Raw genomic sequence first — 15,066 nt, forward strand, 5'->3', positions numbered from 1 at the left:
CAAACATGGCTGGGCCGCTTCGACATTCATCTTCTTGGAACACCCCACGCTGGAGACAGCGGAAGGCGTGTTAGTGGAATTACCGTCCTGACGTGGTTTGAACCTACTGAGGCAGTAGGCTGTATTTCAGCACGAAAGCCGCCCTGAGGACAAGCGCCAGTTGGCGGAGTGGCCCCTTTTACAAAGCCTGCCTCTACCGCGGAGCCCATCTCGCCTGCAAGTCACGATCCGTGTTGCAATCTCCTGTATCTGAAACAATCAAATCATTCACGCTGCGCAGCTGAGGCCGAGGACAGCGTCAGAATCCGCGCTTTGAGAGAGAACAACAGGCAACACCTGACCCAGTCCCTGCATCCGCCGGTGCCGACGCTCACCCCTCCCGCACGGCCGGCCCCTCGCACCACGACGCTCCCACTCTCCAGCGGCGACCGCACGTCACGGACATGCCAGAGCGCGACTCTAGTCATCCACGCAGGCCGTCACGGCCGCCTTCACGGACCGCAGGGCGAACAGTAGCCTCAAAGGCCCGCGCCGGCTGCTGCTCCTTCCCGCGGAGCTGGCGCATCTCGGCCCCTCCCACCGCGCCGCCCCTGCGCCCTCCCCATCTTCGCACCTGAGCAGAGAGAGAACGAGTGCTGTGCTCTTTTCCACAGCTGTGAGCGGGAGTGACGCGACGTCTCTCACCGCACAGGCAGGGCAGGCTCGGCTAACGGCTCAAGGCTGTCCTCGCCCACCTACTATAAATCCATGCCATAAAATGCTATTTTTTTTAACTTCTATTTTCTACCAAGTGTAATAACGTTTCTTTGAAATCCTGAAACATAGCGGTTTTGGTAAACGGACACACACCGTAGAAGCTAGCTACTCTGGATCCAAAGTCACCTGAACTGTTTTTAAAAATGCCACGGTTGCACGACCAGCCACTTTTACCCTAAAAAGAAAGAGGTTTTGATTTCGATTTTAGAAAAGAACAAGTCTCCACAGCAGAGGTGAGAAAAACCCACAATGATGATTCTTCAAGATCAAAAGATGATGCATCCCTGGTTGTGGTGATCCATCCCGAACCAAGACCGAGGTCTCAGCTGGCTCGCGGGGTGACGCGGGGTGGACACTCAGCGGGGAAATCCCCGCAGAGCGGCACCGCGCTCGCGCTAGCACCTCCAGCCCGGAAGGCAGCCAGTCTGCTCGCCAACTCCCACATCAGATGCGGCCGGCGACTGTGTAACGTCAACCTGCAGAGAGCTCAGCCTGCTTCAGGATTAGAGCTCCCCCTCACCCCGAATGTCTACACCCGTGACGAGTTCAGAGCTTCCCCCCAAATGTCTACACCCGTGACGAGTTCAGAGCTTCCCCCTGAATGTCTACACCCGTGACGAGTTCAGAGCTTCCCTCCGAATGTCTACACCTGGGATGAGTTGTACCGTAATCAGCTTCAACGCTTCAGATGCAACAAATCCACTCAGAGCCGCTGCAGACCCTCTCCGAGCCCCGGCTGGAAGGCGGTCATAGCTCCCCAGAGAGCAGACTCGCACGGTCACACAGATCACAGCCGCTATAAACGCGAGTCCATCAGGAGCTGGCACACATGGCAGTGTGCATGAGAGGACCCCAGCAAGCACGCTGTCGTCAGCAAAGCCCACCAGAGACCTCGACACCCCGCTGATGAGTCTCCCAGTTCGCCCCTGGGCCTGGAAGCTGCTACTCCCTTCACCCGCCGCGCCCTGCCCACGGCCACCCGGCAGTGTGGCTCCGCTCAGCCCTCTCGGCCCCGCAGTGGCATCTCACGGAGAGGGCCTCTTTGTGTCTGCCAGGCAGAAAGCCTAGCTCCCGGGGCCCCGCGTGGGCTCCTCGGCCCGCCGGCCCCTCCCCGCGCGGCTCGCGGCGCCCGTGTCCCCGGGCAGCCCGCCCCCGTGCTCTCCGGAGCCGCCCGTTCCGATGCGGTCCTCGGCGCAGCCCGTGTCACTGAGGCTGTCCGCTCCGGTCCGGCCTCTCCCGCGGGGCTCAGCAGCCTCCATCCCCGGCGCCCGAGCAGGTGCGCGGCCCGCGACGCGGCAGCCGGCTCACAGCCCCGGGCGAGGGGGCTGTCACCCTGGGCACCGGGCGCGCGCGGAGACCACGGCGGGAGGAAACGCGGGGAGCGAGCGCGCAGTAGCCCCGTCCCCAGCGAGACAAAGGAAGGGCGTCCGGGGTGGTCCGGGCCAGAAGAGGAAGCCGCAGGGGGGCCAGTCAACCCCCGGGGCGGGGCGGGGCGCCCACCGGCGGCCTCCGCGCAGAGGCGGCCGCGCCGGGGCAGGGGGCGGGTGGCGGACCCGAACGGGCTGCGCGGCCCACCCGGGGCGCACAAAGAGAGCGGGGCGGGGGGCGGCCCGCGCCGCCGCCGGCTCGAGTCCCCCAGCCCCGGAGCGAGAACGGGGCCCGGGCGCCCGCGGGGAAGGCTCACGCGGCCCCGGCGAAGGGCCTGCGCGCGCCGGGGCGCTCCCGAACCTGGTAAATGGCCGCCCAGCTCCCGGCCTTGTCGATCTGCTCGAACTCCTTTTCCATCTCCATGACGGGCCAGGGCGGCCGCTGCGCCTCCGCCGCCGCCCGCTGCGCCGTCTGCCGCTCTAGGCCGCGTCGCGCTCCTCGCCCCGAGGCCCGCCGTACCCCGCGACGCCCGCCGCTACCGCCGCCCTAGCCGCCGCCGCCGCTGCTTCTTCATGTCAACCCGGCAGCCGGAAGTACGCACAGCGCCTGCCGCCGACTCCGCCTCCGCAGCGAAAGGAGCAATCAGCGCCCGAGAATGTCGGCCAGCACTTCCGCGGGGCGGGTCCGGGGGCGGGGCTCCGGGGAAGTCCGGCAGGGAACGCCCTCCTCCCGCGCGAGGCTCGGGGCTGGGGCGTGGCGCGCGCGCGTTGCCTCGGTGACCGCGGGGTCCCGCGAGGTGCGGGCGGAGCTGGGGCTGCCGCGGAAGCGAGGCGCGCGCGGTGAGTCAGAGTGGGGCCTGGGAGTCGTCCCGCGTCTGCCCTTCAGTGCGGCGTGCGGGGGGCTGGGCTCTGGCCGATGGCCGCCCCGGCTGCTGGCGAGGGCCCGGCCCTCGAGCGGTAGTGTCCCTGGCCGAGACGCGAGGAGTGGGCGGGTGGGCGTGGGAAATCCCGCGGGCCGCGTGGTGGACAGTGCAGCCCGGCTGACCAGGGTACCCGTTCCTGGAAACAGCGGGAAAGGCTGGCCGACTGGCCGCTTGGCCACATCCAGGCCTGGCTTTGTCACGGGGACATTGTGAGGGCCACGGGCTGGGGGGGAGCCAAGCTGGAGGGCCCGTCCTCTGACCCCTGTGCCCATGCCCACGGCCAGCCCGTGCTGCCTGGCGCTATCGGTTGAATTCCAGCTCATTCCTTGGGCGCCTGGGGCAGGCGCTGGGCCTGGCGTCCCGAGGACGCGCTCGGGTCATCTGCGCGCGCACCCCCTGGAGTAGGCACTGCCAGCTCCAGTTCTGGGGAGACGGAGGCGCCGGGAGGGAGAACCACCCGTCCGGAGCAGCACTGGATTCCCGCGTGCGTTGGGGCGGGCTGCCTGGGTCCAAATTCCACCTGGGCCACAGCCTGGGGGAGCCGCAGGTGACCGTGCATCTGCGCCCTCCAGGCCCTCGATGGGTGATGTGCTAAAAACCAAGACTGGGGTACAGAATGCTGTTGGCCTAGCGGGGAGCCCAGGAGCTCAGCCCAACAGCAGCAGGCGGGCAGGTGGACGGATTCACCTGCATCTGCATTGCTGGGCTCTCTGGAGGCCTCTCTTGAAGCCGAGGGCCCCACAGGGAGAGTGGAACAGAGGCGCTGGTCCAGGCGAGAGCGGCCTCATTTACCTCCTGGCCCCGGGAAGGCCGTGGGCTGCTCCTGCCCCTTCCGTTCGCGAGTGCCGGTTTGTCTGGGACTCACCGCGATGAGAGCGCGGGCGGACAGAGAACAGACCTGGTTCAGTCCTGTCGCCGTCGTACGCAGAGCTGATGGGTAAATAGATCAAGGGCCCGTCCTGAGCCCCAGCGGCCCTCACGCCTGCAGGGTGACCGACTCCGCCTTTGGGGCCACAGCTGGTCACGGTAGAGGCTGCTGTCATCAACTACTGCCGATTCCGGGGCTTCAGTTGGCAGAGTGCATCCTCTCGCAGTGCTGTAGGCCAAAAGGTGGGAGTTAGGGTGTCCACGGGGCGCCAGCCGCGTGGGGGCAACTCCTCCGGCCCGGCGCCGCCGGCTCCGCCTGTCTGCTCGCTCTGCCTCACGCCAACAAGGACACCTGCCGTTGTGGGGGCCACCCTAATCCAGAACGGGCGATCCCAGGGCGCCCGGATGATCTCAGCTTGAGATCATGAAGTTAACTGTACCTGCAAAGACTTCTCACCCAGGCACTGGGTGTTAGGACTTGGCCGTCCCCTCGGTGGGGCCCCCGTGCAGCCCACACAGGGGCAGGGGAGGAAGTTCCCAACTTCGAGCACCAGCTAATGCCCCGCGCATTCACTCTTCACCTGACGGCAGCCAGAGATGTTAATATGTGGACCATGATTCCTCCTTTGCAAAACTCAAGTTTCCCATTCCAGTTAGAATAGAACCTAAATAATTCCTAACCCTGGCCCACAAGACCCACCTGACCTGGCCACTGCCAAGCTCTCTCACCCTTGCTTGCTTTGTTCTGGTCGCATGCCCACCCCCTAACACACCAAGCTAGTTTCTACCCCAGGACCTTTGCACCAGCAACTGCTTCTGACGCATCGCTCTTGTAACTCTCACACACTTCAGATCTCGGGTCAGAGGTCACCACTGTCTCTAAAACAGCCCCCAGACACTCTGCACCCCAGAACTTGTTTATGTCATAGCACTCATCATTGTCTTTTTAAAAAAAAATTATTGGAGCTGGCACTGTGCAGAGCGGGTTAACACCCTCACCTGAAGTGCCGGCATCCCACATGGCGCCACTTCGAGTCCCGGCTGCTCCACTTCCAATCCAGCTCCCTGCTGTGGCCTGGGAAAGCAGTGGAGGATGGCCCAAGTCCTTGGGCCCCTGCACCCACGTGGGAGACCCGGAAGCTCCTGGCTCCTGGCTTCGGATGGGCACAGCTCCGGCCATTGCAGCCATTTGGGGAGTGAACCAGCAGGTGGAAGACCTCTCTCTCTCTCTCTCTCTCTCTCTCTGCCTCTCCTCTCTCTGTGTAACTCTGACTTTTAAGTAAATAAATAAATCTTTTGAAAAATTTATTAATTTGAAAGAGTGACAGATCTTCCATCTGCTGGTTCACTCCCTAAGTGGCCACGATGGCCAGGGCTGGGCCAGTCTGAGGTCAGCAGCCTGGAGCTCCAGCTGAGTCTCCCACATGGTTGGCAGGGACCCAAGCCCTTGGGCCATCTTCTTCTGCTTCCCCAGTCACGTTAGCGGGGAACTGGGTTGGACGAGGAGCAGCCAGGACTCGAACCAGAGCTCTGATATGGGTGCAGTTGTCACAGGCGGCAGTGAAACCCACTGTGCCGCGAGCCGGCCTGTGTCTCGTTTTTAGTGCTGGCTGATTTTCTACCCCACCCCATAAGGTTCTGTGAGGATGGGGACCTCAACCTCTTTTATAAATTTTTATTTTTTTAATAAAGATTTTATTTGTGAGGGGGAGAGACAGAGAGGTCTTCCGTCCGCTGGTTCATTCCCCAGTCGGCCACAACGGCCCAAGCCGGGTTGATCCAAAGCCAGGAGCTTCCTCTGGGTCTCCCACATGGGTGCAGGGGCCCAAGGACTTGGGCCATCTTCACTGCTTTCCCAGGCCACAGCAGAGAGCTGGATGGAAAGAGGAGCAGCTGGGGCTAGAACCGGCGCCCACAGGGGATGCCAGCGCTGCAGGCGGCGGCTTAGCCCACTGTTGCACAGCGGCGGCCCCCGTTTTCACTTCATTTCAGAGCCAGATCTTCCATCCACCAGTTTGCCCCCAGACGCTCGCGACAGCTGGGACTGGGCCAGGCTGAAGCCCGGAAGGAGCAGCTCATGTGGCTCTGTCAGGTGGGAGGTGGGGGCAGGTGCACGTTGGCAGGGAGCTGGATCAGGAGCGGGGGCTGGGACTTGGTAGCCGCTCTGCTGTGGGATGTCCCGGCCAGCGTCCTGCGCTCAGCCTTTTGCCTGTGTCCCGTCCCCGGGTGCTGGCTGAGGAGGGGGGAGCGCAGGAGCCGGAGCGCGTGAGGCTGGGGCCCGGCTCTGCCTGCGGAGTCCTGCTGTTCCCGTCGAGGCCTGGGCCTGGACGGCGGGGGCTGGGAATCAGTAAGGACCAGCAAGAAATGAGCGGATGCCCACATGTCGCGATGGCTGAAGCCCTCCTGGCAGGCTTCTCTGGCCTCTCCTGCGTGGACTTAGCTAATGGAGGAAGTCGGTACTACAGATCAATGGCCCATTAAACTTTGAAAAATGTCCTAAGGGTTGCCAGTGGAGGGGCAGCTGGTTACCTCACCTGTAGCGGGTCACTGGCTCCCAGCGTGGTGACGTGGGCAGGTTTCCTGGTGAGTTCCCTCACGGTCTTTCTCCCAGGAGGTAGCACAGGACCCAGGTGAGCCTAAACTGGGTCTCTGATGAAATGTCGCCTCCTCCGAGAAGCCCCCGGGGAGCCCTCCTCGTCCACGGCGCCCCTTCTCAGCGCTCACCAGGCCCTGGATGGCTTGTATTCTCCCCATGTCGCCAGGAGGTGTCGTGTTGTGCGTGCTTTGTCTCCTGGCTCTGCACTGAACGTCAGCTCCGTGAAGGGACTAAGTTGGCTTGGTTCGAGAGCAGGTTGTTCCAGGAGAGCCCACCTCGGAAGGTTCCAGAAACTGAGGTGGCAGGGCTCCTCCTCAGCTCCTGGACTCAGAGCTCCCTCTGTCCCTCACCGCACCCCTGGGAACCCAGAGCCAGGAAGGGAGGCGGCCCTTCCTGCTGAGATTGGCACGTGAGCCCCTCCCCCCCGGAGTTTGGGCACCAGGACATCCCTGGGGTGGAATCCCTACCAGGGCAGTGCCGAGGCCCAGAGCGCTTGGAACCGGATGCACAGAGCTTCACCCTGTAGCCCTGCGAGCCTGGTGCTGCCCCCAGTTTACAGATGAGCAGCCGGAGGTGCGGCCGGTGAGCGCTGCAGCCCAGCGGGCGGAGCGGCTGAGCCCGGCTCCGTGCTGGCCAGCGTCAGGCCGGGCAGTCGCCTCATCTGCTGGTGGCAGCCTGGACGCTTTCCAGTGAGGAAGAGCTGGCTGAAAGCGGTTTTCGCGAATCGGGGATGTACCGGCTTGTGAAAGTGGGGAGTCCTGAGGGGGCTCAGTGAAGACTCGGCCGAGTCCGGGAGCTCAGGCAGCGGCAGGGGGACCGGGACTCCCCCACCCAGCTCACAGCCTGGCTGCCCAGCCGCCCCAGCGGGAGGAGCCGTGTCCCCGCTGGGCCCAGCACATGGCTGGGTCTTGGGCCTCATTGGTCCAGTTCAGGCCCACCTGCCGTCTCTAAGCCAGAATGTGTCCAGGGGAGAATTAGACCAATGAAGAAACTGAGCTTAGGAGGGGTGAGTTACTGAACCGCAGCCCAGTGAGGGGAGACTCAGGTCTAGGTACCGGCGGGTGGGCTCAGCGCCCACGAGCTCCGAAAGCGGCGGGAGGCTGCCGTGGCCTCGGCATCGTGGAGCACTTGATAGACGTGCTGTTCTGACTCCTGTTAGCGCAGCGGAGGGCAGAGGCGAGGCGCGTGCCCACCCTCACAGAGGGCAGAGACGGGGAGCGGGCAGAGGCGAGGCGCGTGCCCACGCTCACGGAGGGCAGAGGCGGGGAGCGGGCAGAGGCGAGGCGCGTGCCCACGCTCACGGAGGGCAGAGACGGGGAGCGGGCAGAGGCGAGGCCGCGTGCCCACGCTCACGGAGGGCAGAGACGGGGAGCGGGCAGAGGCGAGGCCGCGTGCCCACGCTCACGGAGGGCAGAGACGGGGAGCGGGCAGAGGCGAGGCCGCGTGCCCACGCTCACGGAGGGCAGAGGCGGGGAGCGGGCAGAGGCGAGGCGCGTGCCCACGCTCACGGAGGGCAGAGGCGGGGAGCGGGCAGAGGCGAGGCGCGTGCCCACGCTCACGGAGGGCAGAGGCGGGGAGCGGGCAGAGGCGAGGCGCGTGCCCACGCTCACGGAGGGCAGAGGCGGGGAGCGGGCAGAGGCGAGGCGCGTGCCCACGCTCACGGAGGGCAGAGGCGGGGAGCGGGCAGAGGCGAGGCGCGTGCCCACGCTCACGGAGGGCAGAGGCGGGGAGCGGGCAGAGGCGAGGCGCGTGCCCACGCTCACGCAGGGCAGAGGCGGGGAGCGGGCAGAGGCGAGGCGCGTGCCCACGCTCACGCAGGGCAGAGGCGGGGAGCGGGCAGAGGCGAGGCGCGTGCCCACGCTCACGCAGGGCAGAGGCGGGGAGCGGGCAGAGGCGAGGCGCGTGCCCACGCTCACGCAGGGCAGAGGCGGGGAGCGGGCAGAGGCGAGGCGCGTGCCCACGCTCACGGAGGGCAGAGGCGGGGAGCGGGCAGAGGCGAGGCGCGTGCCCACGCTCACGCAGGGCAGAGGCGGGGAGCGGGCAGAGGCGAGGCGCGTGCCCACGCTCACGCAGGGCAGAGGCGGGGAGCGGGCAGAGGCGAGGCGCGTGCCCACGCTCACGCAGGGCAGAGGCGGGGAGCGGGCAGAGGCGAGGCGCGTGCCCACGCTCACGCAGGGCAGAGGCGGGGAGCGGGCAGAGGCGAGGCGCGTGCCCACGCTCACGGAGGGCAGAGGCGGGGAGCGGGCAGAGGCGAGGCGCGTGCCCACGCTCACGGAGGGCAGAGGCGGGGAGCGGGCAGAGGCGAGGCGCGTGCCCACGCTCACGGAGGGCAGAGGCGGGGAGCGGGCAGAGGCGAGGCGCGTGCCCACGCTCACGGAGGGCAGAGGCGGGGAGCGGGCAGAGGCGAGGCGCGTGCCCACGCTCACGCAGGGCAGAGACGGGGAGCCGGGTCTGAACCTGGCTTCATTCGGGATGTGGTTCTGGTTTTGAAATCCCTTCCCCTGCGTGAGTTCTGCAGCCTCAGTAGGGGCAGGAAGGCTGGCGGCCTGGAACCCCTCCCCGCCGTCCTCGCCGGCCGCCTCCCACCCCCACGAAGACCCCCAGCTCTCCACCCCAGAAAGCAGCTCAGACTTTAAGCCATTCAAAATAAAACAAAAATGGGGCCGGCCCCGTGGTATAGCCGCTAAAGCCACCCCCTGCAGTGCCTGAATCCCATGAGGGCGCTGGTTCTAGTCCCAGCCGCTCTTCTTCCTATCCAGCTCTCTGCTGTGGCCTGGGAAAGCAGCAGAAGATGGCTCAAGTCCTTGGGCCCCTGCACCCATGTGGGAGACGTGGAAGAAGCTCCTGGCTCCTGGCCTCGGATTGGCCCAGCTCCTGCCAGTGTGGCCATCTGGGGAGTGAACCAGTGGATGGAAGACCCCTCTCTCTCTGCCTCCGCCCCCGCCTCTGCCTCTGTAATTCTGCCTTTCAAATAAATAAATCTAAAATAAATAAATAAAGCCATAAACACACTCCCAAGCTGCCTCCGAAGAGTGACTTCCCGGGGGGAGGAGGCAGTGCGCTGTGGGGGAGGAACTGGGGGAATCACGTGTGTTCCAAGAAGGCACAGGCAGTGGGGGGAGCTCGCGGAGGGAAGTTGAACCCAAGGATGGAAACTATAGCTGGTCCTTGCCTCCAGCAAAGGAGAAGTCGATGGAGGGCTCCCAGAGGCCACAGCCACTTCCCTACACTCCAGTTTATAGGGTCGGGGTGGGGGTGCCTCGGCTGTATACACAGTGGTCTGGTGTGGGTGCAAGTCTGGCTGACTCAGGCTCTGTGGCCTTGGGCAAGTGCTTACCCTCTCTGATCCTCCGTTTGCCACCTTTTACGTAAGGCAGAGTCCTGACAGCTCAATGAGGTGGTCTGTAGTTCAAGGCCAGGACTCGGTGGGTTGGCTCTTGTTACAGTCCTGCAGGCTGCCATCTGTCTCCAGATGTTTTCATAGTATATGTTGCCACCTGCTGTTTCCACCTCGTTTTTTTGTCCTGCTGCAGGTAAGCAGGGCCAGCCTTGTGGGTGGGCACGCAGCCCGTGCATGCGCACGTAGCCTGTGCACGCGCACGCAGCCTGTGCACGCGCAGGGCCCTCTGGGCTGCTGTGGTTATCTTGAGATTTTGAATAATCTGGGAGCAAGGAGCCCTGCTGATTGATTCATTTTGCTCAGGGAGGTGTAGAATTGCAAGATTCTGTCTGAAGCTGGGACGGTCCTGGCCCTTTGCTGTGAGAGGAGCCACTGTTGGGGGCGGGGAACGGCCCGATCCCCCGGGGTGGCGGGGAGCTGCTTCGTTGCCTGGTGGAGTAATTGCAGTAGCTGCGAGCCTCGGGCCTTCTCCGTGTCTGCCCAGGGCTTCCCAGCAGTCCCGTGAGGGCCGCGTGGCTGGCCCCCGTGGCGCAGTGGCATCAGGATGATGTGTGTGAGTTGGGTGGGCCGTAGCCAGACCGTAGCCCGCTGGAGAGAAGGAGCAGGTGCAGAGTTTAGATGTATGGAGGAGCGTTGCTCTGGTGGCTGTGTTCGGAGGTGGAGCCCATCCTCCGCTGGAGATCTGATCGAGCCGAGGTGGCGCGGCCGGCTGGAGCGTGTGTGCCCTTGTCCCAGAAGGAAGCTGCTAACGCTGTCACTTGGGGTGACAGAGAGCAGGCGGCCCCAGACTTGGGGGGACGTGCCGACAGCGCTCCTGAGGGCCTCCGCCAGGCCATGGCCAAGTGTGCAGCCGTGGGCACCGCGCGGGGATGGAGCTGCCTTCTCAAGGCCGTGGACAGTCCCACTGCCCATGGCCAGAGGCAGCTGAGGAAGCCAGAGTTGCTGTGGGACGGGCAGGGCCGCTGGCCTCTGGGGCCCAGAGGAGGCCGAAGGGCCCAGTGTCAGAGAGAGAAAGGCGCAGGCAGCCTTCACGCCAGGAGCCGGGCCAGCTTCACGGCGCAGCGGCCGGCTGGACAGAGGCTGAGGGCCACAGAGGGCAGACGCGGTGTGCTTCTCACGGTTTCCCCCGGGGCGTCATGACGCTCTATGGCTTGCTCTGGGCTCGTCTTAACTGGTGGGTCAGCTGCTGAGTGTCCCCAGTGCCCGCTGCCCTGCAGTGTAGAGGGCACGAGTCTGCCCGGCTGAGGACTACACTTCCCAGCTTCCCTTGCGGCTGCCAGTATTCCACCTGCCTCCACGCTGCCCGACAGGGTGATTGGAAGTGGTGTGGTCCATTTCTGAATCGCACCTGGAGAAATGGGGTTGCAGCTTGATGGGAATGGGTGCGTGGGGGCTGTAGGAGCTTTCTTTCCTCTCTCTCCTTCTGCCTGGAATGTGACCTGGTGGGCCCCAACTTGAGCTGTGCAGACAAGGGCCACGTGGAAAGGTGGAGAAAACAGTAGAGAGCCAGCCTTGGCCCCAGACCCAGTGCACCTGCCCGGTCAGCCCCTGACGGTCACACCGGCCTCTGCAGGAGTGAGAGACACGGGGCTCGGGCTCCGCTGATGTGCTGGGCTCTCGTCATGCTGGCTCCTGTGGGGGCCGTTCCCCTGGTTAGAAATACACTCCACTTTGTTGAAATCCCTGTGCGTGGGCTCACAGGCGCAGCACCTGACCTTGTGTTCAAGGCAGTCTGGCCTTGTTTTGGGGGGCTGTTACGAGGGCTGGGTACCACTTCTCGGTCAAGGTGGTGCCAGCAGTGACAGCCCTAGCAGACGTCACTCACTGTGGGTAATTTTCTGGTGTCAGCTGGGCTGGATCAAGAACACCTAGAAGCTTGGAAACGCGTGATTTGGGACGTGTCTCCGAGGCGTGACTTGGGACGTGTCTCCGAGGACACTTCCAAGTGAGACTAGCCAGGGAGTGAGTGGACCGAGCGGGAGGAGCAGGCCTCCCCTGGAGGGACACCCTCGTGCGCCGAGACTGACCCTCCGCCGGGGACCTCAGTGGCTGGCTCTTGGACTCAGCTGAGATTCGCAGCCTCCGCCTCCCTGGTTCTGAGGCTCCTGGACTGGAACTGAGTGATACCACAGACATGGCAGGATCTGCAGCCTCTCAATGCCGTAATCACGGAGCCAAGTCCCTGATAAATCCCCCTTCATGCATCTCGGGCACATCCCGGGGACGCCGTCTCTGACTGCCCAGCCCCCGGTGGTCGCCAGGCAGCCACAGGAGGGTCAGTGAGGCAGGCGAGCGCGGCCCGAGCCTGTGGGTAATGTCCTTCAGAAAGAACCCGGGCTGCACTCACGTCGAGTCACGAGCGCCCATCTCAGATGTTAAAGGGGAAGCTGGAAACCTTGGGGCCGCTGGGGCAATAAACAAGTGCCCGCGCGTGTGAATTCCCTCTGAGGCCAGCGCAGCTGGTAGCCTCTCTCCTCCTCCTCCCCTTCCCCTTTCTCCCGAGCCACTTGCGTGGGCGTGATTGCGAGCCTGGTCACGCGTGCGGCCCTCAGCCTGCTCTGCAGCCAGCATGAGGTCATGGGCCTGGGTCCCGCCTGATGGGACCCGAGATGGGGTCTGCCCGGAGCTTCTGGACCAGCCCCACCCCTCGTGCCCGGGGGGACTTTCTCCACGGGCAAAGAGGGAAGAGCGGAGAGAAAGCACCTAGGTCTTGGGCAGCATCACGCCGTCGTTGAGCTGTTCCTGGAACCGCCCAGCTCGGCTCCTTGGAGAGGGAGGGACGCGTTGCCTGTCCTTGTCTGTGGCGGCAGCCATGTGCGTGCACGTGATCGGCCTCCTGCAGCTCTGTGGGTCTCAGGTTGAGCCACGCCCCTTCCCGAGAGTACCAGCGGCTTTGGAAGTCAGGATCTCTAGAGAGCCGTCTGCATCGCCGTCACCCCGTGCTCCGTAGGAATCTCTGTGTCATCTGTCGTCTTCATTCAGGATCCAGGCGGGCCAGGCCGTGTGCTGAGCTCTGTCTTGGCAGAGCTGGTGTAGGTCTTGGATGTGTGTGTGAGTGTGTGTGTGTGTCTGTCTGAGTGTCCGTCCCAGCAGCAGGGCGTCCCCTCGTGTTGGGCTGTCCAGTCTCCATCTTAGACTGCGGGGCCTCGCCCGGGGCCTGGGAGACAGGGAGGAGCTCCCTCGTGCTTGTCGAGTGAATGTGTGAAAGAATGAGCCATCACCACCTCATTTTGCCACCTGCCTGGACAGAGCCAGTTTCCCTCCCCCGCGCTCCTGCAGAACAAGACGGTTCTTGCGGAGAGAGCTCGGGGAGAGGTTAATCCAATTCTCAGCTCCAAAGCTGCTTCTGGTTGCCGTCTTCAGCGATCCTTAATCCTTAATCCAGCCACTGCCAGCGCGTCAGCGCTGAGCCAGCTCTGACCTGGCTCTTCTCCAAGGAGAGTAGGAAGGGATTGTGTGGATTTAAGTCATTTCTAGAAACAGGGGAGAGGGCTGCACTGTGGCACAGCTGGGCACCACCAGTTCACGACCCGGCTGCTCCACTTCCCATCCAGCTCCCTGCTGTGGCCTGGGAAAGCAGCAGAAGATGGCCCAGTGCCTGGGCCCCTGCACCCGCGTGGGAGACCTGGAAGAAGCTCCTGGCTCCTGGCTTCAGATCGGCCCTGCTCCAGCTTTTGCGGCCATCTGGGGAGTGAACCAGATGATAGAAGTTTTCTCTCTCTCTTTATCTCTGCCTCTGCCTCTCGGGGGGGGGGGGGGAGTTGAGAGAAGCCACGTAAAGTGGGCCAAGTGGGCCGTCTCAGGCACGAGTGTGAGCTCCAGCGTTGGAAGCGGGACACTTTTATTTTCCTTGTTTTATATCCTGGAAGTAGCAGACGTTTAATGAAGGAAACTTGGAACTGTGCAGGACAGAGCCACACCACTTGTAACGGCCGCGTTCAGATTTCAGAAGGGGGTTTTCTTTTTTTTTTTGACAGGCAGAGTTAGACAGTGAGAGAGAGAGAGACAGAGAGAAAGGTCTTTCTTCCGTTCGTTCACCCCCCAAATGGCCACAATTGCCAGAACTGCACTGATCCAAAGCCAGGAGCCAGGTGCTTCCTCCTGGTCTCCCATGGGGTGCAGGGCCCAAGCACTTGGGCCATCCTCCACTGCACTCCCGGGCCACAGCAGAGAGCTGGCCTGGAAGAGGGGCAACCGGGACAGAATCCGGCGCCCCAAATGGGACCAGAACCCGTGGTGCCGGCGCCACAGGCAGAGGATTGGCCTAGTGAGCCGCGGCGCCGGCCCAGGAAGGGGGTTTTCATTTTCTGCTATTTTCTCTGTCCCCCCTCCTCTGTCCCCTTGTCTGCCTGCCTTTCCCCGGCTCTCTGTCTCCTGTCTCCCCCTCTGTCAGACCGCGATGTTTGCGACCTTCTGAGAGCGCTCTCCCTTCGATGTCCGCCAGCGCCCAGTCCCGTCTCTCCCCTCCGTGGTAACCTCTGGGAAACCTGGATGCTTTGTCCCCAGAGCGCTGGTCGCGGCTCTCCTGCCCCAGTCCGCTCCCAGCGTCCTCCTGTTCCTCTCTCAGGAATGCAACACTCAGCCTGACTGACAGCAGCTTAGCAAATTCTCTGTCCTACAGAGAAGGAGAGGTCTGGGGGCGTCAGGTGTGCCTCAGGCGTGGCGCACGCAGCTGGCCACCCCCGCGGCGTTCAGCCCTGCAGCTCGGGCTGAGCCCTCCTCCAGCACTAGCCAGGAGGGCGGGGGAGTTCACGACTTGAGAAGCTTGCTTTAGCCAGTGCGGGACCGGACATCGTGGGCGAATGCCTCTGTTCCCGGCCCTCGGTGGGGGCAGCTCACAGCACGGCCCTGCCAGTCTCCAGGAGGCCCCCAGTGGGGTGCGGCCCCCTTGCCCCGTGACACCTGCTCCCGCACGTTCCTTCCCCGCCCTCAGCAGGTGCCTCCCAGATCTCCTCTCCAGTCAATTACTCACGTTCACATCGTGGTCGCCGCCAGCCAAAGGGGGCGGGCGTCTGGCTCTTCCTTGCATCCGGCTAAAGGCTCCTAATGGAGCTGTCCCCCTCCACCGCCTGGGAATCTGGGCACCTGGGAGCCGGGAAGGGGCAGCCCCTCCCCCCAGCCTCCAGTCATGGAAGCAGCAGAACTGGGTTTCCGTCC

At 63.9% G+C, this 15,066-nt stretch overlaps 1 protein-coding gene and 1 long non-coding RNA gene across 3 annotated transcripts in view; one reads left to right on the plus strand and one right to left on the minus strand.

The window, feature by feature from the left end:
* PTPN1 (protein tyrosine phosphatase non-receptor type 1) overlaps positions 1-2,701 on the minus strand; it is a 59,497-nt gene extending 56,796 nt beyond the window's left edge. Inside the window, exon 1 of one of the 2 annotated variants that reach the window (XM_051832625.3) lies at positions 2,485-2,701. In XM_051832625.3, the coding sequence (XP_051688585.3) occupies positions 2,485-2,547 (63 nt within the window). In that variant the 5' untranslated portion in view covers positions 2,548-2,701. Of the gene's footprint in view, positions 1-374; positions 566-2,484 lie in introns of those variants that run through there. The other variant, XM_089307053.1, reaches the window with a different exon arrangement.
* Positions 2,702-2,804: 103 nt separating this feature from the next.
* Positions 2,805-9,527, plus strand: LOC127487349 (uncharacterized). The gene is made up of 2 exons (XR_007914128.3): positions 2,805-2,963; positions 9,269-9,527. It is a non-coding gene; the product is annotated as an uncharacterized LOC127487349 (long non-coding RNA).
* Positions 9,528-15,066: the final 5,539 nt, after the last annotated feature.

This window comes from Oryctolagus cuniculus, chromosome 11 (genome assembly GCF_051225735.1).
Source record: "Oryctolagus cuniculus isolate XC-2025 breed Fujian yellow rabbit chromosome 11, ASM5122573v1, whole genome shotgun sequence".
Taxonomy (NCBI): Eukaryota; Metazoa; Chordata; class Mammalia; order Lagomorpha; family Leporidae; genus Oryctolagus; species Oryctolagus cuniculus.